We start from the raw sequence: 26,436 nt of genomic DNA on the forward strand, positions 1-26,436 counted from the left end.
TGCGTTCAGTGTCCCCTCTCGCGGGTGTCGCCCCGGCCCATGACTTCCCACCGGTGCCGATGTCCTCCTCGGGATGACCCCTTGGTGGGGTGACCCCTCGTGCCGGTGCCCCTCTGTGGAATGTGCCCCTCGGTGCGCCGTCCCCCGCGATGAGGTGTCCTGGTCTGGTGTCCGCCTCGCGCGGGTGTCGCCCCTGGCCGATGACTCCCCCCGCTGTCCCCTCGGTGCCGTGTCCCCTTGGTGGGGTGTCTTCTGGGTGGGAAGTCTCCCTCGATGGGATGTCCCCTCGGTGGGCTGCCCCCCGTGGGGAGATGTCCCGGGTCTGGTGTCCGCCTCATGCGGGTGTCGCCCCGGGCCGATGGCCCCCATGTCAGTGTCTCCTCGTGGTGTCCCCTTATGCGAGCATCCCCTCAAGGGGTCCCCCTCTTGAGAGGCTGCGTCGGGAAGGCAGTCAGCAAAGCCCGGGCCGGGGTTCCACCAGCGTCTTTACTCCCTCGGCCCCTGAGGGCTTCAGGCTGACCAGAACATCCCGGAGTCCTCGAGGTTGGGTCGCGCCCCTTCTCCATGCCCGTGGATCCCTCTGCGCCGATTCCAGGGAGAGCTCCCTTTCTCTGCTCGTTGGCGTCCAGGTGCCCGGCGGCCTTCCACTCACCGACGACGTCTGAGAGCGTGACAGCCTTTATTCTCGGTGAACTGTCCTTCGGGTGTGCACTGGCAGAGTGGCTGCATGGCCGTGTCCCGGGCTTTTATCCAGCCCTGGGATCGGTCTCACGCTGGATTTAATGTCAGTGGAAATGCAGATGGCAACATGTCAAAGCAAAACAAGGAAACAAAGGGATGAAGGACAAAGTCATATGCCTTGAGATCTCAGTTTGAAAAGAGATTCAAGGGGGAAAAAAAAAACAGAGAAAGCAAGGCCTGTTAGAAGTGGTCACCCCTGACTGGTGTGGTTTAAGGAAGGCTGCCTCTGGCATCTTTGTGTTTTTCTGTCCTGTCCAGATCTACATTGGTGTGTATAATTTCATAATCAGAAAGGAAAGGTAGTGGCTGTAGTGTAGGTCTATTTGGAAGGGAAGTGGAAAGAGAGGTATGCACAGGCAGGGAGGATGACTTAGTGGAAATCCTCTAATTTCAGTGTTTCTCTGAAAGCATACAGCAATGGGGGATGGAAAATTCCAGGAGAGCTGGGCATGGTGGCTCAAGCCTGTCATCTCAGCACTTTGGGAGGCTGAGGTGAGAGGATTGCCTGAGCCCACGAATTCGAGACCAGTCTGGGCAACTTGGCAAGACCTCATCTCTACAATAAATCAAAAAATTAGCCAGGTGTGGTAGCATGTGCCTGTAGTTCCGGCTACTTGGGAGGCTGAGGCAGAAGGATTGCCTGAGCCCAGCAGGTTGAGGCTGCGGTGACTGTGAGCATGCCACCGCACTCCAACCTGGGTGATAGAGTGAGACTCCCACTCAAAAAAAAAATTCCGGGAGAAGGTAAATCTTTTTTATAACCACGAAAGTGGAAGTTGAGTAGCTAAAGTCAGAGGGAAGGAACACTTACTGGAAGGCCTCACTTGCTGGATGCTCGCCAAATAGCCCTTTTAGCTCCATGACCTGGATAATGGTAGGGCTAGGATTGCCTAATGTCTGAGCATCTGTCCTCTGGGCACAGTACCCGAGCAAAGGGGGATATGTACTTTGTTTTCTAGGACTGTTAAAAAAATAGGAATTTCAGATACCCAAGAAGTAGTGATTTTTGCTGAGAACCGTAGGCCTTGTGCTGGCACTTGAGCTGTGCTTGCCCGCTGGGGAGACGAGGTGTGTGCTGTACTTGTGGGTCCTGTCCTCACTGCAGAAACTGGTACAGTTGCCCAGAGGTGTGGCTAGGGGAATGAGAAATTGGCCTGTCTGGAAAGAGACAAGGCTTCGAGACTAGATCTGACATAGCGGGTGGTCTGGGACCCCCGTATGGATATCCTCCATATGTCCACATCTCTGAGCCTGTGAAATGCCCCCTGCTTTCCCACTGAAAGGTAAAACTTCCATGTGCTTGAGCTCTGAAGTTCTGTTTATCTTACTGAGGAGTTCGTAATCCTAGTTCAGCTTTCTTTCAGGTTTACTGGATGAAAAGTCTACTCAAACACTCCTTATAGCTCCATTATGATCCACTGACTGTTTGTAGTTAACGTTTCTGCCTTCCCAACCCAGCTTACCTCTAGCATGAACAGTGTGGGAGTCCCTCCTGCTTTTTGACCATGAAGGAAACAGACCGGGAGGCTGTTGCGACAGCAGTCCAGAGGGTTGCTGGAATGCTCCAGCGCCCCGACCAGCTGGACAAAGTGGAACAATATCGCAGGAGGGAGGCTCGGAAGAAGGCCTCCGTGGAGGCCAGGTTGAAGGTACGAGACCAGAGAGGTCATGGTCATCTGCTTCATTCCCAGGCAGGACAGAGCCATTTGTCTTGAGTTTTGTGTTCTTGCTTGGCATCGTCATGATGATTCTGCTAAATTAGAGTCTGTGATGATGTGCAAGGGAGCAGAGCCAAACTTTACTTAAACAGACCCTTTCAATGATGTATTACCGATCAGGTTTACAGAGAAGACTGTGGGGATAGTGAAAGCACCAAAGGAATGGCCTTTCTAAGTACCCTGAAAATGTACATTTAACTTTTTAAACAATTCTAGAAGAATAACAAGCACTCTTATTTTATCTAAGACTCTTCTACAGAGCACACCAAAGAGCATTTTGTTCAGATCGTTTTTACATACTCTGTGGTGGGCTGCCCATGTGCCAGGGATCCTGGTGGCCCTGGGTAGGAAGGAGGAGGAGAGCGAGACACGTTTACGAAGAATATTTGAAAGTGAGACAGGGAAGAAAATAATTCTTTTTCAAGGTATTTTATAATTTAGGTTGGCTTTCATTTTACTTCTTTGAAGAAATGAGGTTCCATTAAAATATGCACATTCAGTGTGATTATAAAATGTTAAAACCACGACATGCAGCAGAACGGATTTGGGGATTTAAGAGAATACTTTGAAGAAAGGTCATTTTCACACCCAGACAATGAGCTCCTCTTGACACTTGAAAACAGCACGAGCAGCCAGGCTCCCTGAGACAGATGAGGATCATTCTGTTCTACCAGCAGAGTAGCCGAAGATGCTTTTGAATGAACTTGAGATGTCAGTGTCATTTTAATTTAAAAAATAGTTTGGACTTACTACGTTTTTAGCATGAATTTTTATTTGTCCTGAAAGCTTGTGAGATTGACCAGCAATTATAAAGAGTGGCCTGGAAACCTCCAGTGGTCTCTTATAATCATAGTTAAATATTTCTAAATGTGACTTAGGCTCCTTAGAAGGAGCTCCTGGAGTTAGTGCTGCTGATGATCTTTTCCTCTTTCCTGTCTGCCTGCTGATATCCCTCTGTGCCCTCTCCCGCTGGCTGTACAGCTTTCTGAAGGGCCTTCCTGCCAGCCCACAGGTCCCTGTTCTGGGCAGTGGGACCGGCTGTCCTTGAGCTGAGTGTGGTCCTGACTGAACAGCCGGATCCCCCACCCACCAAAGTGATGAAGTCCTGACAGTTCTCTGCCTAGATGAGACTGTTAGGAGCCTGAGGGATACCCAGAGAGAATGTGGGTGGTGTCCCAGTTCAAGGTGGCCCAGGCCTGGCATGTGATATCACTGGCTGTGAGGCTGGATGAAGAACATTGTGAAGTTTTCTCATCAAGGCTTTAAAATATACCGTTGTTCTGGTCCCGGGCAGCAGTGAACAAAAAGAAAAAGTTACCTTGTGAATCAGTTCAGTCCTTGTTACTTTTATTTTTTAAATTTTATTGCACCCCTTTTTCTGGCATTGACTATTTCCTGCCACACAATGGCTCTTTTCTGGACTTGCCCCAGGGAAGCTGTGTTCTTCCAGAGGCAGTGTGTGGTTGTCTCTGCTCTGCTCACCTGCATGTGTCTCCCCTTAGGCTGCGATCCAGTCCCAGCTGGACGGGGTGCGCACAGGCCTCAGCCAGCTCCACAATGCACTGAATGACGTCAAAGACATCCAGCAGGCACTGGCTGCCGTCAGCAAGGACTGGAGACAGAGCATCAACACTATCGAGAGCCTCAGGACCGTGAAGGATGCTGTGGTGCAGCACAGCCAGCTCGCCGCAGCCGTGGAAAACCTCAAGAACATTTTCTCGGGTACCTGGGTGGCGGCAGGGGCGGGAAATGCGTGCCAGCAGCCCAGGACACACATGCCCAGGCTCACACCTTTTTCCTCCATCCGCTTAAAGCTCTAGGGGCAGTGGGGGGCAGTCTCGGCACTTCTGGGCAGTGCTCTTTGTAGACTTGTCTTGGAGTGGACAGTAAGTTCGACTCCCACCTGCCCAGTTAGCATCTTTTTTCAAACATGGATGGAAATGACCAGGTGAGCAGGTAGAGGCTGTTAGACTCTGTAAGTGCAAAAGAATAATGACGCAGCAAATGTGTGATTTGCAAGTGTGACACGCCCCAAACGAGCTGTGGTTTGTGGGAGAAGCAGCCCTGGGAGTGGGACAGAGGGAGCAATCCCAGGGGCAGAAGTGATGAGGAGGTAAGCAGTTCCCAGGCCAAGGGAGAAGCTTGTGCACAGGCCTAGACAGCTGGGGCTCTGAGTCCCACTCTCAGCCGTAATTGGAGCAGACCTGGCAGAGGCCCAGTGGGACAGGATGGTGGGGAGTGACCCTTCCAGAGTTATTTTCCCAAATATCATAGTAAGATGGATGCAGAGTGTGTGATGATCTGGCGCCCTGACTGGTGTCAGTTGTCTCCACGCAATGTCTCCCAGCATTTGTAGTCATAGTCTTCTCGTTCACCATGATGGGAGCCCCTCATCTTCCACCTCCCATTCCTCCTCTTGGCCCCTCCCTGTCAGGGTCACCAGCATCCTTCAAGGCCCAAACAGAAAGCCTTGGCATGTTCTCACTCCTTCCTTTTCCTTAACCCTGTCTCTGCCTCTTGGTAAGTGATTTTTGTTCCTCCCCAAAACATCTGATATCTTCATGACACTACCCCTGTCCCCAGCATTTCGTGTGGTGGTGATCACATGCCCACCATTCTTGGACTCCTGACCTCCCTCACTTTACTCCACGCTGGCCATGCTGAGTCATCTGTAATGCTCTGCTTGGCTCCTGAGGTCACATGTGATTGGCACAGGCAGCCTTGTTTCTTCCCACAGTGCACCTTGATAGCCTGCGTCCTGTTCAGCCCATTCTCTTCTGGACTGTTGCTCTATGCATGCACATCTTCTGTGACCGTGATACGCAGGGTCATGTATGGGACCACTTCTGTGTCCCTTTGCGCGTGCCCACCACAAATGGCACAGTACTGCCAGCTTTACAGTGGGTGCTCAGGAAGCAGGTCGTCTTGCTGACTGTGTACTGCTGGAATTGGAACAAAGTCCCCCCCACCTGAATCTCCTTTGTGACATTCAGCTATTGCCTTTCTAGTGAATTTCCCTTCTCTTAAAATTGCCTATTGACTGGCTGCATGTCCTTCCAGTCTTGTAAAGTGAATGCCTAGTGATAAAAAAGTTATATTACTTAAATTAGTTTACCCATTGCAGTTAAAAATAATTTCCTTTCCATGATGAGCAACTATTTTTTTTGTCAGGGGTATATTTTCCTTGGGGAAATGTGGTTGGTTGATTCTCCTCAGACTTTTCTTGTTGCCTGTAATTCAATAATGCTGTGCACACAGGGCCTCCCCACCTTTTTACTGTGACAAAATACATGTAACACAATTTGCCATCTTAATGATTTTAAGGGTACAGTTTGGTAGTATTAAGTGCATTCATATTGTCACAAACCATCACCACCATTTGTCTCCAGAACTCTTATCTTGCAGAAGTGAAAATCTGTACCCACTGAGCACATACTGACTCCTCTTCCCCTGTCCCTCAGCTACCGCAGTTCTGTGAGTCGGACTGTTCTAGGCATCTCATATAAGTGGAATCATCTACTATTTGTCGTTTTGCTTATTTCACTAGGCATAGAAGCTTCTTCCATGTTGTAGCAGGAATCAATCTCCTTCCTTTTTAAGGCTATATGATATTCCATGGTATGTGTATGCCACATTTTGCTTATCTGTTGATGGACACTTCCACTTTTTAGCCATTATGAATAATGCTGTAGTGAACACGAGTGTACAGATATCTTGCTTTCAGTTCTTTTGGGTATTTTCACAGAAGTGAAATGGCTGGATCATGTGCTATTTTTTACTGAATTTTATAGCAACTGCCAAACTGTTTTCCCCTGTGACTGCACCATTTTACATTTCCATCGGTAGCGTGTAAGCATTCCCGTTTGTCCACATCCTCATCAACACATGTGATTTTCTATGTTTAGTCACTGACCTAATGAGCATGAGGTAGAATTTCATTGTGGTTTTGACTTACATTTCCCTGCTGAATGATGATGTTGAAGAGCATTTTTTCGTGTGCTATTTACCATCTTTCTTTGAGAAGTGACTATTTGAGTTCTCTGCCCATTTTTGAATCAGGTCGTTTGCTTTTTTGCTGCTGAGTTTTAGGTGTTCTCTGTATATTCTGGGTATTAATCTTTTGTCAAATGTGTGACTTGCAAGTGTTTTCCCCATTCTGTGGATTGCCCTTTCACTCTTTTGACAGTGAATTTTGATGACAAAAGCTTTTAATTTTCAGGAAGTTCAATTTATCTATTTTCTTTTATGCTTGTGTATTTGAGTCCTCTCCAGGGAGTCATTGCCAGATATCCAGTGTCATGAAGTTTTTGCCGTTTTCTTCTAAGCACTGTGTAGTTTTAACTCTTGCATTCAGGTCTTTGATCCAGTTAAAGTTAATTTTTATATATGATGTTGGTAGGGGTCCAACTTCATCCAGTTTTTTTGGCACCATTTGTTGAAAAGACTGTCCCTTCCCCATTGAATGGTCTTGGCAGCCTTTTCAAAAATTATTTTATCATACATGTGAGGGTTTATTTCTGTGGTTTCTATTTTATTCTTTTGGTCTGTATGTCTTTATACTAGTACCACACTGTTTTGATTACTGTAGCGTTGTAGTAAGTTAAATCAGAAAGTGTAAGTCTCCAACTTTGTACTTCTTTTTCAAGATCGTTTTGGTTATGGAGTCCCTTGAGAGTTCATATGAATTTAAGAGTGGATATTTCTATTTCTGTAAAAAATGATGTTTGAATTTTGATGGGATTGCATTGACTCTGTAGTTAGTTTCAGGTAATATTGACATCTTAACAGTATTAAGTCTTTCAGTCCACAGATATGAAATGTCTATTTATGTATGTCTTTCTAATTTCTTTCAGCACTATTGTATAGTTTTCATTGTACAAGTTTTTCATCTCTTTAATTAATTCCATATATTTTATTCTTTTTGATGCTATTGCAAATGGAACTTTAAAAAAAATTTTTCCTTTTTGGGTTATTCATTCTTAGTGTATAGAAATCAACTGATTTTTGTGTGTTAATTTTGTATCCTGCTACTTTGCTGAATTTATTAATGGTTATAGTTTTGGGGAGATTTTCTACTTATAAGATCACATCATCTGTGAATTGAGATAATTTTATATCTTTCTTTTCAATTTGGATGACTTTTATTTCTTTTTCTTGTTTAGATTGCTCCAGGACTATTTTGAATAAAAGTGCCTTGTGCTTACTTTAGAGGAAAAGCTTTCAGTGTAACACTCTTGAGAATCATGTTTGCTATGAATTTTTCATAGGTGGCTTTTATTATTTTGAGATAGTTTTCTTCAGTTCCTAGTTTGTTGAATTCTTTTGGTTTTACCATGAAAGGGCATTGAATTTTATCAGATTTCTTTTCTGCACTGTTTGAACTTATCATATGATTTTTTTCCTTTATTTGGTTAGTGTCTTATATTATATTGATTGATTTTCATGCGTTAAACCATCCTTGTCTTCTAGGAATAAATCCTAGCCAGTTGTGTTGTGTAATTCTTTTAGTATGCAGCTGAAATCAGCTTGTCAGTATTTTGTTGAGGATTTTCACATTAATGTTCATAGGGAACATTGGTCTATACCTTTTTTTTTTTTGAGTCGGGGTCTCACTCAGCTACCCAGGCTGGAGTGGAATGGCCCAATCATGGCTCACCACAGCCTCAAACTTCTGGCTCAAGTAATTTACCTCAGCTGCCCAAGTAGCTGGGACCACAGGCACACACTACCACACTCAGATAATTTTTTATTTTTCTGTAGAGATGAGGTCTTGCTATGTTGCCTATGTTGGTGTGGAACTCCTAGACTCAAGCAAGCCTCCCTCCTCAGTCTCCCAAAGTGCTGAGATCACAGGGGTGAGCAGCCATGCCTGACCTTATAGCTTTTCTTGTAGTGTCTTTGTGTGGCTTTGATAGCAGAGTGATACTGGTCTCATAGCATGAATTAGGAAGTGTTCCCTCCTCTTTAATTTTTGGAAAAATTTGAGAAAGATTGGTGTTAGTTTTGTTTGTTTGTTTTAGTTGGAGTTTCATTCAGTCACATAGACTGGAGGGCAGTGGCATGATCATGGCTCAGCACAACCTTGAATTCCTGAGCTCAAGTGATCCTTCTCAGTCTCTTGAGTAGCTGGAACTACAGGCTTATGCCACCATACCTAGCCTATTTTTTTGTTTTTGTTTTTTTAGAGATGAGGTCTTGCTATGCTGCCCAGGCTGGTCTCAAACTCCTGTGTTCAACAGTCTCCTCCCACTTGGCCTCCCAAAGTACTGGAATTATAGGTGTGAACCACTGTATCCTACCTGGTATTAGTTCTTTTCTAAATGTTCGGTGAATTCACTAGTGAAACCATTAGGTACAGGGCTTTTCTTTGCAGGGAGATTTCTGATTACTGATTCAGTCTCCCTATTAGTTATAGGTCTATCCAGATTTTTTATTTCTGTGTGATTCAAGTCTTAGTAGGTTCTGTGTTTCAAGAAATGTGTCCATTTCATATAGGTTTTCCAGTTGGTTGTTGTACAATTTTTTATAATATTGTTGTCTTGTAATTCTTTTTCTTTCTGTGGAATCAGTAGTAATGTGTCTGCTTTCATTTCTGATTTTATTAATTTGAGTATTCTTTTTTTCTTAGTCCATCTAAGCTAAAGATTTGTCTTTTATAATCTTTTCAAAGAACCAACTTTTCTCTGTTGATTTTGATCTTTGTTGTTTTTGTATTCTCTGTTTTGTTTATTTCTGCTCTAAACTTAATTATTTTGCTTCTTTTGGCTTGAGTCTTAATTTGTTCTTTTTTGTCTCCTTAAGTTGCAAAACTAGGTTGTTTGAGATCTTTCTTCCTTTTTAATGGAAGCATTCTAGTTAGATAGTTCCCCTTTAGCCCTGCTTTCACTGCATACCATCAGTTTTGGTAGGTTATGTTTCCATTTTCATTCTTCTGTAAGTTTAGAAGAATTTCCTTTGTGATTTTTTCTTTGCCTCATTGATTGCTTAAGATTGTGTCATTTAATTTCCACAAATTTGTGAATTTTGCAGTTTTCCTTCTGATACTGATTTCTAACTTTATTTGTTGTGTTTGGAAAAGATACTTTATAGTATCTATCTTTTAAAAATCTACTGAGACTTAATTCGTAGCCTAAATATGGTATGTCCTGGAGAATGTCACATGTCTACTGGAGAATAATGTGTTTTCTTTTGTTATTGGGTATTGTTTCTGTATGTCTGTTAGATCTAGTTGGCTTATTGTATCATTCAAGTCTTCTGTTTCCTTATCTTCTGCCTGCTTGTTTTATCCATTATTGAGAGGGGTACACTGAAATCTCCAACTATCATTATAGAATTATTTGTTTCTTTTTTCAGTTCTGTCAATTTTTGCTCAATATAATTTGGTGGTCTTTTTAGTAAGTACAGAAATGTTTATAATTGTTACATCTCTTGCGTAAACCGTCTATTAATATATGATGGCCTTCTTTGTCTCTTGTTAGCTTTTTTTTTTACTCTAAGTCTATTTTGTATTTATTAGTATAACCATCCTTGCTCTCCTTTGGTTACTATTTGTGTGGAATTTTTTTTCCATCCTTTTACTTTAAACCTATTTATATCTTTGTCTACAAGGTCAGTTTCTGGACATAAAGGATTGAATCATATTTTTTAAAAAGTCATCCTGTGGTGCCTGATACATACTAGGCACTCAATACATATTGAATGAATGAATGTATGATTAGAATACAGAAGTGAATAATAAAATAATAGAAACAACTATTAAAAAATTTTTAAAAATCCATTTATCAGTCTCTTGATTGGAGAGTTTAATATGTTTATATTGGAAGTGATTACTGATAAGGATAAGGAAGGACTTCTGTCATTTTGCTCTTTGTTTTGTGTATGCTATATAAATTTTTGTCCTTTGTTTCTGCATTTCATTCTTTGGTGTTGAACATTTTAATTCTTGTTTCTTTTGTTTATACTCTATAACTATTTTCTTTGTGGTTACCACTGACTTTACATTTAACATAATGTTATATCATTTCAGTTTGAATTTATATCAACTTAACTTCAGTAACATACAAAAATTCTGCTTCTGTATGACTCCATTCCTACCCCCTTTAGGTTGTTGATTCACAAAATTACATCTTTATATATTGCCTGTCCAAAAACATAGGCTAATCATTGGTTTTTTAATGCATTAGTTTTTAAAAGTACGTAGAAAACAAAATGTGGCTTTAGAATTTTTTTTTTTTTTTGAGTTGGAGTTTCACCGTCGCCCAGACTGGAGTGCAGTGGCCTCTTCCGGCCACTGCAGCCTCGACATGCTGGGCTCTGGCGATCCTTCCGCCTCAGCCTTCCAAGTAGCCGGAATTACAGGCATGCGCTACCACGCCCGGCTGATTTTTTTATTTATTGTAGAGATGAGGTCTCGCTGCCCAGGCGGGTCTCGAACCCTCAGGCTCAGGCAATCCACTCACCTCAGCCTCCCAAAGGCGCGGGATTACAGGCTGAGCCACCGAGCCCAGCTGGCTTTAGAATTTAAAGTTACAGTATTACTAGACTAATTATTTTTAATGTGTTAGTGTTTTAAAGTCATGTAGAAAACAAAAAGATGAACTAAAAACCAAAGTTACAGTGATACCAGATTTTATAATTGCTAATGTATTTATATTTGTTGATATCTTTATTTCTTCCTTTAGCTTTGAGTTACTATTTAGCATCCTTTTGTTTCAACCTGCAGGACTCTTGAGCATTTCTTGCAGGGCAGGTCTTGTGGTAAGGCGATTTCTTTGACTTTTGTTTATCTGAGAATGTCTTAATAGCTCTCTTACTTTGGAATGACAGATTTTTCTAGATATAAGATTGTTGATTGACAGTATTTTTCTTTTAGCGCCTTGAATATGTCACCTCACTGCCTCAGGCCTCCAAAGTTTCTGATGAGAAATCTGCTGATAATCTTATTTAAATCTCTTGTTTGTGACATCATCCTGCTTGAAGGTCATTGAGCTTCTTGGATGTTTATATTCATGTCTTTCACCAATCTGGGGAGTTTTCAGTCATTGTTTTTTCAAATAATCTCTCTGCCCATTTCTTTCTCTTTTTCTTCTAGAAGTCCCACAGTGCATATGCTAATCCACTTTATAGGTGTTCCTTAGGCTCTGTGCATGTCAATTTTTTTTCTTTCTGTTCCTCATACTTGATATTTCCCATTGTTGTGTCTTCACATTTACCGATGCTTTCTTATGTTGCTCAAATCTGTCTTGGAATCCTTCTAGTGAATTTTTTTTATCTCAGTTATTGTACTTCTCAGCTTTAGAATTTCTTTTAGGTTTCTTTTTAGGTTTTCTGTTTTTTTACTGTAGTTCCATTTTGTTCATACATTGTTTTTGTACTTCACATCTTCTTTTAGTTCTTTGAACATCTTTAAACAGTTTTTTTAATGCCTTTGTCTAGCAGATCTGCTATTGGATTTCTTTTTTAGCGATAGTTTCCATTTGTTTTTTTCCTCTGAATGGGCCATACTTTGTGTGTGCTGTGTGATTTTGTTGTTGTTGGAGACTGAACATTTAACTCTAATAATGTGGTGACTCTGGAAATCAGTCTTTACCTCCTCCAAGTTATGCTGACTTTTGTTTTGGGGTTGTGGTAGACTGCCTCTGTGCTAGGGATTAGCCTGAGTTGTGAACTTGGTTGTCTTGGTTCTCTTCTGAACCTTTGCCTTTGCCTGGGCATACATGGTCACTTTCTGAGTTTTCTCATATATGCAGCTGCTTTTGCATGTTCTTGTTCTTGAATGCCTGGCTTTCAAAAGGGGAAAAGAAAAAAAATGTTGGGTAGGGAAGACTCTGGCCCTTTAAGTCCCCTGGAAATCACTTCAGCTTTGGGGGAGAGTCCTGAGCAATGGGGAAGTTCCCAGCATTGGCCCCCACCTCATTGTCTGTACCTCTACCATGAGAAGCAGCAATCGGTGATTAGATCACAGATCCCTTTTATTCGGAAGACACCCTGATTCCTGCAAGCTATGTGCAGACTGCTTCAGAAATACCTGCGGGGCCTGGAGGTGAGGGATGGGTAACCTTTACTGTGCCAAAGGCTGAACATGACCAGAATTGACCCCAATTTGCCATTCATGCTTGTAGCAGACTGAGTCCCAAAATAGCTACGGCAGATTCTGCCTGTGCAATGATTGTCTGTCTGGGGAGATGGATTCCTGGTGTGGCCTGTTCTGCCATCTTCCCAGAATTCTGCACATAGCCGTTTATGTTTATTTTCATTTGTTCTTGTTTTGTTTTGCTTCTAATGGTACCACCTTGTGCCTTTTCCCTAGTGCCTGAGATTGTGAGGGAGACTCAGGACCTAATTGAGCAAGGGGCTCTCCTGCAAGCCCACCGGAAGCTGATGGACCTGGAGTGCTCCCGTGACGGGCTGATGTACGAGCAGTACCGCATGGACAGTGGGAACACCCGTGACATGACCCTCATCCACGGCTACTTCGGCAGCACACAGGGGCTCTCCGATGAGCTGGCCAAGCAGCTGTGGATGGTGCTGCAGAGGTCACTGGTCACTGTCCGCCGTGACCCTACCCTGCTGGTGTCAGTTGTCAGGATCATTGAAAGGGAAGAAAAAATTGACAGGCGTATACTTGACCGAAAAAAGCAAACTGGCTTTGTTCCTCCCGGGAGGCCCAAAAAGTGGAAAGAGAAAATGTTTGCCATCTTGGAGAAAACTGTGATCACTAGAATCGAGTGTACACAGGCAGACACCAGGGAGTCAGACAAGATGTGGCTTGTCCGCCACCTGGAGATTATAAGGAAGTACGTCCTGGATGACCTCATTGTTGCCAAGAACCTGATGGTTCAGTGTTTTCCTCCCCATTATGAGATCTTTAAAAACCTCCTAAACATGTACCACCAAGCACTGAGCACACGGATGCAGGAGCTCGCGTCAGAAGACCTGGAGGCCAATGAGATTGTGAGCCTCTTGACGTGGGTCTTAAACACCTATACGAGGTAAAGCTAACCTCATGTTCTCTTTTATGTAGAAACCTGCACGTAAAACAGGCCAGCAGACAGTTCCCAGGTAGTCAATGGAAGTGTTTTGCTCTGGGCAGGTGCTCCGTGCCCTTTCTGGCTTAAGAAGGGCTTTCTGGGCCACCTGCTGGGGACTCATCCTTGAGGTCGAGCCCTGCCTCTGGTGGTTTGATTTCTGTCAGGACTGGGATGTCTAGTCCATCGAGCAACTCGGTGAGCAGCTCAGTGCTGGGATTGCTTTCTATGCTCACTACCTCCTCATGGTGACACTATGGGGCAGTGTGTTGTCACCCCCTTTTACAGAGGAAGTCATGTGGTCCTAGGAGGTACCAGGACCTGCACAGTCACCCATCTTGGGAGGAGACTGCCAACATCCTCCTCCTCGTTTCTAGCAACACCAGATTTGGTTTCTTCTCACCAGTACACTGTAGCAGTCATTCTTTCGAAAATAAATATTTACAAGTGTAGATAGTTTTAGAAAAATCAGTTCTCCTTTCAGAGTCTTAGCATGAGACTTTGTCACTTTGTGTAAGGGAACATGACCCACTTTGTGCATGGATTAGCTTGAGATAGTGTTGGAAAAATGAAGCAGTAGTGGGGCTGGTCTGAAATTCTTTAAGGTTAGGTAACTGAATGATTATTTATTGTAATTTTGTGTGACTTCATGGATAGAAAACAATATTAACTAGTGTATTGATTTTTTTTTGATGCCTGTCTAGTCACTGCTGTGGAGAAATTAAGTAAACCTAGTTTTTTAGCAGTGAGGATTAACTGCGTGTGTGTGTTTTGTTTGTTTGTTTACTAGAAACTGCTTATAGTAGAGAATTTGTGTGTCAGTATAGAAGAACATAAAGAGAAAATATCACCCACAGATGATGGTTGTTGTGGCTGATGCTTTTGTAGCCTTGCCCTGGCAGCCCTGGACTTACACCTCCCTGGGCTGCCTCTAATCTTCACGACAACCCTGGGCGGGCACTGTCACAGTTGACTGTTCTGTAGCTACTGCTGTGTGCAGTTCTCGACTTCATGGCCCATGTGTGTTGACAGCCCTGGGAGGCAGGAGCCAGTAGGGTAATCTTCATTTGGTGGGTGAACACACTGAGGCACAGAGACCATGGGTAATGAGGCTGATTTCACACGGGCAGCAAACGGGGAGCAGGATTCCCATTCAGACCTCGGGCCCTCCCTCACCTGGGCTCTGGCCACTGGACTTGGCTGTACCTGTCTATAACTCGTATGGTCTGTGTCTGATTTTGTCCTCCTGTGTCGTGGCATTTTTTTGCCCTTGGGAATTCCCTGGCAGATTCGTGTTAGTCATTTACGTTCTGTTGTGCTGGACTTTCTCAGGGGAGGTTGACATGCTGTCACTCAAGACATTTACACACTGAATTGAGGTTCGTAGGGCAAAAATAACTTAGGTTAAATAGAGTTTTAATACTTGCAGCATTTTATGAAGCACTCTTTTACTCAGGTACATTTAGATTTCTTATAGATATGGTGGACTATTAATATTATTCAGTGTTATTTTAAGCACATAGTTAGGAAATATAGCATAAGACCAAACTTTAGACTTTTAAGAACCCAGCCACATACACACATTAACTATTTTTTGTGAAAACTTTTCCTGAAACTTAATGCATGTCTCCTTGCCTTCTGCACAGTAGACTGGGTATATTTCACTTGTTCCTGCTGATGTGATTTTCATCAGTTATGCCATGTAGTTTGTATTCTAGTCATCAACCGTCCTCCACAGAGCAGTGATGTTGACTGCAATGGCTTGATATATTTCCAAATTGCAGCACAATCGTCCCTTGGTATTTGAAGGGGATGGGTTCCATCCAGGACCCCCCTCAGATACCAAAACACTCTCAAGCTCAAGTGCCTAATCATGAAATGGCATAGTATTTGCACGTAACCTCCTCCTGTGTCCTTTAAGTTACCTCTAAAGTACTTATAATAAGTAATGCAACGTAAATTGTTCTTATACCGTATTGTTTTTGAAATTTATATTATTTTTTATCATATTACTATGTTTTATTGCTACTGTTTTTTCTTTCAAGTATTTTCAATCTGTGGTTGATAAGTCTGCAAGTGCGAAACCCCCAGATACAGAGGGCCAGCTGGTCTTGTTATCTTCTTACTTAATTACATGTACTTATTGGGCACCCCGTTTGCCAGGCCCTGGTCTTGGCCCTTGGAGTTGCAGTGAGTAGCACAGACACATCTTCCTCATGGGGCTCATCCTCCATTTGAGTCCCCAGTGCGCTGTGAAACTGGCACAGTGAAGTGAAGCCTGGGTTGACGCGACACACATGGCTGCACAGCCAACAAGGTGATGTCACGCAATCCCTGAATCCCTTGACTCTTCCTTCACCCAGTGCGTTTCATGAGGCCCCTTTGCCTTTCCCTGAGCTGTGGACTGGCTGTGGCATTGAGGTCTCCAGGAAGGTTGGGCATTTGTGTGTCAAAAGAAATAGCTACACGCAGACTTGCTTAAGGGTGTTCTTTCTGTGTCCCTTGTGGTTTGTCAATTTCACCCCTGCTTCTGTTGTAGCGCAGAGATGATGGGAAATGTGGAGCTGGCCCCAGAAGTGGACGTCAATGCCCTGGAACCTTTGCTTTCTCCAAACGTGGTCTCTGAGCTGCTCGACACATACATGTCTACACTTACTGTGAGTAGAACTGGCCTGCATCCCAGAAACCACAGTGCTGATAATCTGTGTAAACTGGGCCTTGACCAGCAGGTAATAGGCAGGGTGAGAGTGTCTCGACATTCACCTCCCAGGGGTGCATTGCTCAGTTGTCTGGCTCTGTCATCGGGTCCTGAAGTGTTCACTTGCCAGCTAGCAGAAGGGACTAGTCTTTTCTCTGGCCCTCGTCTGGAGCTTGTCCTCCTGCTGGAGGAGTGATCCTGGACTGTCATTGGCAGGTGGGGCAGGACCCGGGCCATGTGGCATGGTTCCTGCCAGGCTGTCAGCTCCGACTCCTGGGGCGGGGGGCACTTGGAACTGAAGGGCAAGTCTGATTGCCGCCTAGGACTACCACTCAGTCTCTGAATGAGAAGAGTAGATCGGGTCTGTGTCCTAGAAAAGGATCTGCCCACATAAGACAGCACTGTGACCCAAATGCAGAGGTGTCCCTGGGAATGGGGGAGGGAGCGCTGTCTACTCTTGGGACCTGAGCTGATGGGGCAGCTGCATCTGGTCTGGGGTGACCTGAACTTGGCCAGACCTTGTTTACCTTGTTCTTAGTGTACTTCTGACTAATTGCCTTGTCCTCCAGCACAATGCACATCCCAAAGGTTTTCTAGTCCACCCCACTCTTTATCCGTAGTCAGGGTTTTGAGTGAGGTCCACGGAGGCTGATGCTCATGAGTTCCCCGCTCTGACATCCTCTGGATTGGGAGCGGGGACCCCGTGGCGCACCGGGTCTGGTTTACGCCGAGGTCCCCACTCTGGTGTCCTTTCGATTGGGAGCGGGACTCCATGGCGCACCGGGTCTAGTTTGTACCACAACAGAGCACGACTGGTGTGACTCAGGGGTGCCTGCTCTTTTCCACTTTTCTCCCCAACGCTGAACTTCGTTCAGTCAAACATCATTGCCTGGCTGCGGAAAGCACTGGAAACAGACAGGAAAGACTGGGTCAAAGAGACCGAGCCTGAAGCTGACCAAGACGGGTACTACCAGACCACACTCCCTGCCATCGTATTTCAGGTACCACCTGTGTGAACATCCACAGTTCTGTTTCCTGGGCGGTTGGTCCCATCTGTAAGTTTGATGAAGAGACACTAAATACCCTTGACTGATAGAGCATAATAGAGACACTGAGAACCCTGCCTGGTGCATCTAAATCCGTGTGTGTGTGTGTGTGTGTGTGTCTTTCTCTCTCTCTCACCTAGAACAGAAGAGACCTAGGATTGTACTTCTCAAGTAGTTTTGTCCAAGGTCACTTTAGTTTTCGTAGTCTTTGGAGATTTAAACTAGAGCCTAGTTACATGTTATTCATTTGTGACTTTCAAATTTGAGTTTGCTTGTTTTATGTTTCTTACTGTTGTAAATGGCCAAGATTCGTCATTAAAAAAATGTCCCTTGGAATCTACTCTAGTAGATTCTGGGGAGAGTCCTATAGCATTTTAAAGTTGTTTTCTTGTACGTTAGTCATAGTGCAAGGTGTTAGGCCCACATGCATTCTTACAACTGGCTTCTGTCCTAATGCTTGGCCACCTGCCCGTGTCCCCCATTTCCTGCTTTCCTCTTCTTTTGATCATCACGTTTTCTCCCCTTGAGTGACATTGCTGAGGGTAGGAGCTGGGTAATATTAGAATACTCACATGTGATTCTAGGAAGGCAGCAGTGAGGGCTGGCGGGTGATCTTTCTCTCTGAATGGCACCATTTTAGCAACAGGTTAGTTCAAACCTCTAATTTTGTTTTGGAGATGGAGGCCATGCCAGATTGTGTGTCCTGGGTGAGCTCTGCCCCCTCTACCCTTCCTATGACCAAATTTAGCTCATGCAGGGCCTGGCCCTTCCCCGCCTCTTGATTCTTAAGAATCCACATCACAAGTACTTAGAGGTGAGTGAAGGTGAACCACATCCAGAAACAGGCTGGCACTTAGGACACCTGTGCAGCCCTGTCCCCTGGCCCTTGTCAGGCATCGTGAAGGTCGATACAGCCCCCTGGTGGAAACCAGTTTTCAAGTCATCAAGAAGTGATCTGCTTGGTTTTTTACCCAGTGAGAAAGTTGTTTGTTTTTTTAACTAACTTTGCTAACTTCCAAGTAGTTTTGTTCTTTCTCTCGATTTGAACTGTTCTACCAACTAACAGATGGGGTTTTATATAACAGGTTGTGTGCTCTTGTGAGACTGTACTGGAATTTATAAGTTCTTCTATTTTTAGATGTTTGAACAGAATCTTCAAGTTGCTGCACAGATAAGTGAAGATTTGAAAACCAAGGTACTAGTCTTGTGTCTTCAGCAGATGAATTCTTTCCTGAGTAGGTATGTATTTGTACCAGTGCTAATTCAGAAATTATATGCTTTTGAAAACGTAAAGCAAAAATGTGTTGATCCTAATACCTGATATTAAAAAGAATTTAAGCCTGGAGCTTCCCTGTACGTCACCTTTGCTGTTTAGAAATGCTAAAAGATGGAATAGAGCTTCTTGATAATCTTATTTTGAATGAGTCACAGCATCTCCTTGCAATCCCAGATCTGATGTGCTGTGTGATGCCATCAAGAATGCCAGCCTGGTTGGAGTCAGAGCTTCTCCTGTAGACAGTCTTGCACTTCCTGGGGGTGGGAGACCAGTACTTCAGGTGCAGTGGTCACATCTCTGTGGGGAGGGAGCCCTTGGCAGAGCCGGCCCTCTTTAGAGGGGGTTCAAGATGGGCTGTGGCCCAGCAAGCTGCTCTTCCTCTGAATTATTTATGATGATTTCAAATCTGTAGAAGTAGAAAGAATGGCATAAAAAACTGTGCTCATACATTGTCCAGTTCCAAAAGTTGTCCCTTCCAGAGCCGTCCTTGCTTGATCTGTTTTCCTCTTCTGCCCATCCTGCCTTCTCCCTCTTCCTCTCCTCTCTCTCTCTATGCTGACATACTTTAAGGTAGCAATCTCCAAGGTTATTGGCATCAGGGAACGGTTTCATAGAAGACAGTTTTTCCACGGAACAAGGGAGAGGAGGATGGTTTCAGGATAATTCAAGCACACATTTATTGTGTACTTTATTTCTATCATTATTACATTGTGACATATAGTTAAATAATTATGCAATTCATAAAAAAAGGCATGGGCAAAAGTAGTAAATAAAATAATAGGCAGAGCATGTGTGGACTAAAATAAGGATTGGCTGCTGACTTTAAGCCTGCCACCAGATGCAGCTGTGCCATTGAGATATATCAGCTCACTTGCCCATCTCTGTTAAGGTTATGCTACGAGTCTGCAAGCAGTTCATTTGTGATGGTCATCAGTGCAGGGGATTCTTGGCTTGGGTTATTTGCTTTGTTAAGGTCAGTGTCATTTATGAGTTGGTGTTCTTCTATAAAGAGGAACTGTCCCTGATTACCTTTAACTGTTTAATTATCAGAGCCACGAATTGGACAGAAAGGCCAAAAAATGCTTCATCTTTCCCTTTAATTGCCAACTTTCAGTTTGCTCCTTTCTTGGCTTCTCTTAAAAATAGATACAGGGGGCTGGGTGCAGGGGCTCAGCCTGTAATCCCAGCACTGGGAGGCCAAGGCGAAAGGATTGCCTGACCCAGGGATTCAAGAACAGCCTGGGCAACTTGGTATGACCTCGTCTCTACAGTAAATCACAAAAATTAGCCAAGCATGGTGGCGTGCATCTGTAGTTTCAGCTACTTGGAAGGCTGAGGCAGAAGGATTGCCTAAACCCGGCAGGTCAAGGCTGCAGTGGCTGTGAACATTCCACTGCACTCCTGCCTGGGCGACAGAGCGAGACTCCAACTCAAAAAAAAAGAAAAATAGATACAGGGCATTCCTGGTGCTATTATTCTACTCCCATATTAAGATTCCTTATAGTAAACTTAAAAATAAAGTATATAGTCTCCTAGTTGTTGTTGTGTTGACATTTCAAGTGTCTATATTTAATTGAATTTATTCAGGGAAAGGTTCAGAAAAGGGTATTTTACCTAACATTTGATGATGTTCCTAACACTGCTGAATGAGTTCCTAGGTGAATTGTGTATGTGGTAAAAGGAGACAATGCTTTCCCAGTTACAGTCATCTATTTCAGGATATTTTTACACTCAGAATACTGAACTGTATTTTAAGGCCTCATATGAAACTATTTTTTAATAATCCATTTTAAATGATCAACTTCTCTATTTTTCCATTAGTATGGGTCATCTAAACATGTATTTTACTGACCATTGCCTTACTAAGCTCTGAGATGGCCATGTGTTCTTTGATCTGTGGCCAGGCCATGTGTTCTAAGTTTTGGCCCCCTCCCCTACCTGGGGGAGGTGAATCTCCTCTCTCTGTCTCTCTCATTTACCTTTTAAATAAACTGTATATATATATTTAAGTACGTTTTATTTTTAAAGTCTCGCCTGGTCAGGTGCAAATGACGTGGCATTTCTGGCTGTGTGGGACATCCACGTGGCATTGGAAGGAGCTCTGTGCTCCCTGTAGTGCTGCTTTGACATGGGCTGCGTGTTCGTAGATACAAAGACGATGCCCAGCTGTACAAGGAGGAGCACCTGCGGAACCGCCAGCACCCCCACTGCTACGTGCAGTACATGGTCGCCATCATCAACAACTGCCAGACCTTCAAGTGAGTGACCGCTGTGGGGTTGGGCTGAGACACAGAAGGAATCTGAGGACACTCAGCCGCCTTTTGAACCCAAACTGTTCCCTCGCAGAGAGTCCATCGTCAGTTTAAAAAGAAAGTATTTCAAAAGTGAAGTGGAAGACTGTGCATCTCTGAGCCAGCCGAACATGGACGGGATTTTAGATGCCATCGCGAAGGAAGGATGCAGTGGTTTGCTGGAGGAGGTCTTCCTGGACCTGGAGGTGGGCCTTGTTCTTTTCTCCTGCTGCTTTCTGGGCTGCAACAATGCTCCCAGGCCGCCTGGGGGAACATGCCATACACTGTGCGCCTGGGGGACACCACACCCTGGACTGAACAGTACCCTCTGCTCATGTTACAGGACCTCTGTTTTCTGAGATGTGGCCCACTTTGTATGCACAATTCAGTAGAGACTCCCAGTAAGCATTAGAGCCATAAGACTTTGTGGCTTACAAGACAGAAGCAAGAGACCCTTGTCGAAAAACCAAGCTGAGGGTGCATACACACACATCACATTACGTAGACCAGTTTCACTTTTGAATAAGCACGCAAAGCAAACCTATGCACAAGCAAAGATGATTGACACAATGGTGGATTTGAATTTAGCATTGTATTAAAGACAGCACATGCTGTGAACAAATAGAGTTTGTTTCAGAAATACAAAGGCGGCTAGCATTGTGTGAATGTATTGGCAGAAGTCAGAGTGTATCAAATTAAAACCTTGGTCATCTCATGGTCCTCTGGAAAGGGAGCTCCTGGGGTGGCTGGTGAGATGGGTTGGAATTTCCACCCGTGCTGTGGCTGTGTGAGAGAAAAGAAATGCACGTGAGGGTGTCTGGGCTCAAGAGGCCTGACACTGGTAACTGTCACAGAAATGACTTAGAAAAAGGAAGGAAATGTTTGCATTTGAAATTATTTCAAAAATTTAAAAAAGGCAGTGTAATCGAAAGCAGACAGAGGACATGAAAAAGAAACACCAGTGTCCTAAACATGAAGCGAAATGTGCAGTCTTACTGATCATCAAAGAAATGCAAATTAAGGCTGAGTGTGATTTGTTGCTTAGCAGCTTGGCAAGGGTTGAAGACACTGATACTACTCTGTCGTGGAGGGCATGAGAAAAAGGTGCTTTAGGTCTTCTGAGTCATTACAGTTTCTGGAGGACAGTTTGGAAATACAGTTATCAGTTTCAATTTGCATCCTTTTTGACTGAAAATGTCAACTTTAAGGAATTTTACCTGCAGAAATATACAGATTCACTGTTGCATCATCTATAATTGCAAAATGTGAAAAAATTTTAAATGTCTACCAGTGGAGAATTGTGTAAATAAATTACAGAATGTCCACATAATATATGTAGCCAGTAAAGGTAAAATGTAAATACACATAGGCACAGATGTTTACACCTCTAGCATGTCATTTTGTGGAGCTTACCACAGAGGTTGTATGTAATATATATCTCCTATACTTCATGTACATGTCTGCAGATTTTGTATCATACTTTTACCTGAATATGTATTGCTGTCATAACCAGAAAAGCAGGACAGTGCTACTGAGATAGACCAGAAGTCCTCCGCCCGAGTGCATGCGACTCTTGTTGGGCATTGTTTGTGGTGGTGATTTCTGTGATCTGTTTGTGCTTTCCAGCAACAACTAAATGAGTTGATGACAAAGAAGTGGCTATTAGGATCAAATGCCGTAGACATCATCTGTGTCACTGTGGAAGACTACTTCAATGACTTTGCCAAAATTAAGAAGCCATATAAAAAGGTAAGTGTGCGAGATGTAGCCACGTAGTTCACCCTCATGCTCGAGCCAGCCGCCCCCCCTTGTTCAGAGTTCTGTGTCAGGTGAGTGAAAGTTTGCCAGCTGTGTTGTTAGCCCAATAGAAGCAGGAGGCAACTGTGTTTTCACTGGCCTCAAGATAAGAGGGAGGAGTGGTGGGGCTTCCGTGAGGATTGAGAACATTGGCCACCTTTACTCCCTCCCAAAACCCCACGGACCTTCACTGACCAGGGCGGGAGTGGACATGGCTGCATACCCAAGACCTCTGGGTTGGGGTATCATCAGCACCACCCGTCCTGCCAGGGGCTCCTCAGCAGTGCTGGGAGCATAAGGAGGAAGATGGGGAGCCGGGAGTCCGGCGGGTAAGGCACCACAGTGACCTCTGATCCTGGCCTGGTGCACACGGAGGGTGGCCAGCCTTCCAGCCCCAAGTGGAGCTGGAGAGGCTCCTAGCTGGGTGAAGCAGGCCCTGGTGAGAACCCAGGGGCCCGCTGCACATGGGAGAATGCGGGGACGGCGTGCAGGATCCCTGCTGCCTGCTATGTGCAGAGCCCGCCTGGCCTCCTACGTGCCACTCTCAGGGTGCCAGGGTCCTGGCCAGCTTGGGCCTCCTGTTGCTCTCAGAGTCTCCGCCATGTCTTCAGTGGCACTACCTTAGCAAGGTCAAGGTCTCATACGCCCTTCTTGCAGTTGCTGCTGTTGAAAGTGTTGCTTTTTAAGATGAGGATTTTCAACTGCTTGTCTTGGTTGATAGAAACATGAGTGCTTTGAGATGCTGATCTTATATCCAGCCCTTTGCAAAACCTTCTAGTTATTTTCAGTGATCTGTCTTTAGATTCTTTCAAGAATTCTGTAGAGACAGTTGCTTCATCTGTGTGTAATGACATCGCATGTTGTTTTCACTCCTGCTCTTCATCCCTGTCATGTCTGTTCCTTGTCTTGACACTGGCTCAGACACCCAGCACATTGGGTGTCCTTGTCTCATTCCTGATTTTAAAGGAAATTCTTTTAACGCTTTGCCATGAAAAGATGCCATGATACTTAACAGGGAGACCCAGGTGCTTTAAACGGATTGAACCAAGGTGGCCATTCACAGCTGCCAGGAGGCCTCTGTTGAAGGTTGGTGGGGCTCTGCATTCACCCCTGCCACCCCCTTGCCAGTTTTTGGGTCAATGAAAGCAAGGCTTCAAATTCAATCTTCCAGAGCAATAAGTATGCATTCACAGCTGGTACAAAGACAAGCTCACTGGTTCTTGGCCCTCTGGGGATGGCCTGCTCTCTGGCTTAAGAGACTAAAACCAACGCCAGCATGTTCTGATGAGGCCAGGGGTGAATCTAGCATATTCTTTTGGGCTCAGAGATGGGTACTCGGCAAGAGTGGGGCCTTGGACCAGGTGCTGTACCAAGATTGTGTGAGTGGGGCCTCACAGTCTCCCGCCATCACCCCTCACTCCCGTCATAATGGAGTACCCTCAATGACAGTGACCCCTTAGTGAAGGAGACAGCTACAGTCACAGAGTAGTAAAGAGTCACATCCATCCTCCCTCCTGTCTACCAGTGGTGGCCTGGAGGAATCCAGGCAAGAGACCCAGGAGGAAAGGGAGGCAATGTGTATGTATGTCTATGTGCATGTCAACAGTCACATTTTTATTTCTAAAATTATAGTTATTTTTTGTACCTGGTCAGTTTTTAATCTTTTTTCTTGCACGTTTTATTTCTTCAGACACTGTGCTGTTGGTTGATGAGTTGGTGTCTGACCAGGGCTGAAGGCCTGGGCTGTGCCGGCCCCAGGGCTGGGCCTGTCGTCATTGCCAACTCCATCCTGGTGGCTCATTTCCTTGTGCCTTTGTGGCCTTTGACTATGGGCTCATATTCGGGCAATGGTATTTTTCGAACTCTTGAAGCCTAAGGTGGGGTTGCCTTCATCTAGGGAGAGCATTTACTCCTTTGAGTCAGGCGCCTGGACATCTTAGCCTCCTGGTCTCAGCCACCTGGTCCCCCACCACCGCAGCTGTGCCAAGTGGCCCTGCCCACAGCTCAGTCAGCTTTGTCTTGTATGAGGTCCCTGTGGGCCTCCTTTCTTTGACACGAAAGCCATGCCCTCAGGTCCCGTGGTGTGTGTGGGTCTCTCAGAATAGCTCACCCTCCGCCCTGGGGGGTGAACCTCAGGTGGACCCACAGCAGAGTAGGCCTGGCACCCAGGGCCCCGCTGCATCCTGTTGGTCATCAGTCAGGGGCTGACGGATGGATGCCCGGCTCCCTCGGGTGGCAGCTCTGGGTGAGCAGCAGGGGGCTTCATCGTGCCCTCACATGGTAGAGAATCCATGGTCTCTGGCAAGCCTGTGTGCCCTGCCCTGCCTGGCTTCCTGCCTTTCTGATCCTGTAATGCCCAGGAGTGTCCTTTCCTGCTCAAGTCCTTCCTGCAGTGTCCCCATATATTTGGGCTTGAGGTGGCCTTCCTCTGAAGTGTCAGCTGCTGTTTTTAGTAGTTAGCAGAGGACAGCAGTGACCACTGGCCCTGATGCTGCCTGTGGATGATTGCTGACGCATGAACCTCACACACATCCATTCTGCGGTGCCCATCCCACACAAGAGACCAGGTCGTGGCTGTGGTCCCCCATCGAGCCCTGCTGTGTCCTTCCGTTAGGTGCCCAGAGAGGGGCTGAGCAAGAAGCAGTAGATTCGGACCGTCCAGAGGGACCAGTGGGAGCCTGCCGTGTGTGTGTGTGTGTGTGTGTGTGTGTTCCCAGAGGATGACAGCTGAGGCGCACCGGCGTGTGGTGGTAGAGTACCTGCGGGCCGTCCTGCAGAAGCGCATCTCCTTCCGGAACCCCGAGGAGCGCAAGGAGGGTGCCGAGAAGATGGTCAGGGAGGCAGAGCAGCTCCGCTTCCTGTTCCGGAAGCTGGCATCCGTGAGTGTCTCGACCCCAAAATGCTCAGTCACCAGGTGCCAGGTCACAGGACATGGCATTTGTCCCCAGGACTCAGACCACTTGGTCAGCAATGGTCAAGCCTTTGTTGGGCCGGGCTTAGATCCAGGGCCTACCTGACCTTGTGGTTGGGAAGCCAAGGACCACAGAGGCAGAGGCTCCCTCACATCTGGGCCCCTTCCAGCTCAGAGGCTGAGAGCTCACACAAGGTTAGCCTCCTTTTGGGCGCTGGACGTGCTTAGGGGAAAGGAAGGTGCCCATCCAGGAGAGGTTTCGAGGTGTTGGAATCCAACTGCGCCTCCTGTTGCTGGGGGATGGGCCAAGGCCACGCCACATGGCCCTGCTGTTTTCCAGGGGTTTGGGGAAGACGTGGACGGACACTGTGACACCATCATCGCCGTTGCGGAAGTGATCAAGCTGACAGACCCTTCTCTCCTCTACCTGGAAGTCTCCACTCTGGTCAGCAAATATCCCGACATCAGGTAATGAGGTGCAGCTCCCGTGAGCGTCCTTCCTAATGCCGCCAGGGATGGGGGGAGTCACGGGCTCTCGAGATGGGCTGTGCCCATGGCTGGGGTCCAGTCAGGCTCTGGCATAGCTGGAAGCAAAGCCCCCTGTGCCTCGTGCCCCGCTGGCACTGTGCTATGAGTGGACAGAGGTTGGGCTCCCTGCAGGATGCTGGGACAGTGGTTGGGTGAGCTGAGCTGTCAGAGCTCTGATGTGTTGGGCGGGAAGGTTTGGGCCATGCAGTGGCCTGAGCAGGGTGACTGTAGGACTTATGCCACCTCAGAAGGGCCCAAGTCTACTCCCCAGGACAGCCTCTGAGTGCAAGATCATGGGGGCCCGAGAGCCCAGTCCAGGGAAGGGGACCCGCCTGCATCCCCCCACCCATGTGTCCCCACCCCCATGCTGAGTCCAGCCTTGGCCCTAGCCTCTGTGACTCCC

General features: G+C 45.6%; 1 protein-coding gene across 3 annotated transcripts in view; it reads left to right on the forward strand.

The window, feature by feature from the left end:
• The window catches only part of EXOC3 (exocyst complex component 3), a 41,940-nt gene that overhangs the window by 14,672 nt on the left and 832 nt on the right, over nucleotides 1-26,436 (forward strand). For 2 of the 3 annotated variants that reach the window (XM_008072826.2, XM_008072827.2), the window contains exons 2-12: nucleotides 2,200-2,390; nucleotides 3,962-4,181; nucleotides 12,769-13,450; nucleotides 16,026-16,143; nucleotides 17,060-17,185; nucleotides 18,369-18,469; nucleotides 20,654-20,764; nucleotides 20,853-21,003; nucleotides 22,424-22,546; nucleotides 25,312-25,473; nucleotides 25,846-25,973. In XM_008072826.2, coding sequence (XP_008071017.1) covers nucleotides 2,247-2,390; nucleotides 3,962-4,181; nucleotides 12,769-13,450; nucleotides 16,026-16,143; nucleotides 17,060-17,185; nucleotides 18,369-18,469; nucleotides 20,654-20,764; nucleotides 20,853-21,003; nucleotides 22,424-22,546; nucleotides 25,312-25,473; nucleotides 25,846-25,973 — 2,066 coding nt within the window. In that variant the 5' untranslated portion in view covers nucleotides 2,200-2,246. Of the gene's footprint in view, nucleotides 1-1,422; nucleotides 2,391-3,961; nucleotides 4,182-12,768; nucleotides 13,451-16,025; nucleotides 16,144-17,059; nucleotides 17,186-18,368; nucleotides 18,470-20,653; nucleotides 20,765-20,852; nucleotides 21,004-22,423; nucleotides 22,547-25,311; nucleotides 25,474-25,845; nucleotides 25,974-26,436 lie in introns of those variants that run through there. The other variant, XM_008072828.2, reaches the window with a different exon arrangement.

This window comes from Carlito syrichta, unplaced genomic scaffold (assembly GCF_000164805.1).
Source record: "Carlito syrichta isolate Samal-C Ts95f unplaced genomic scaffold, Tarsius_syrichta-2.0.1 Scaffold315456, whole genome shotgun sequence".
Classification (NCBI taxonomy): domain Eukaryota; kingdom Metazoa; phylum Chordata; class Mammalia; order Primates; family Tarsiidae; genus Carlito; species Carlito syrichta.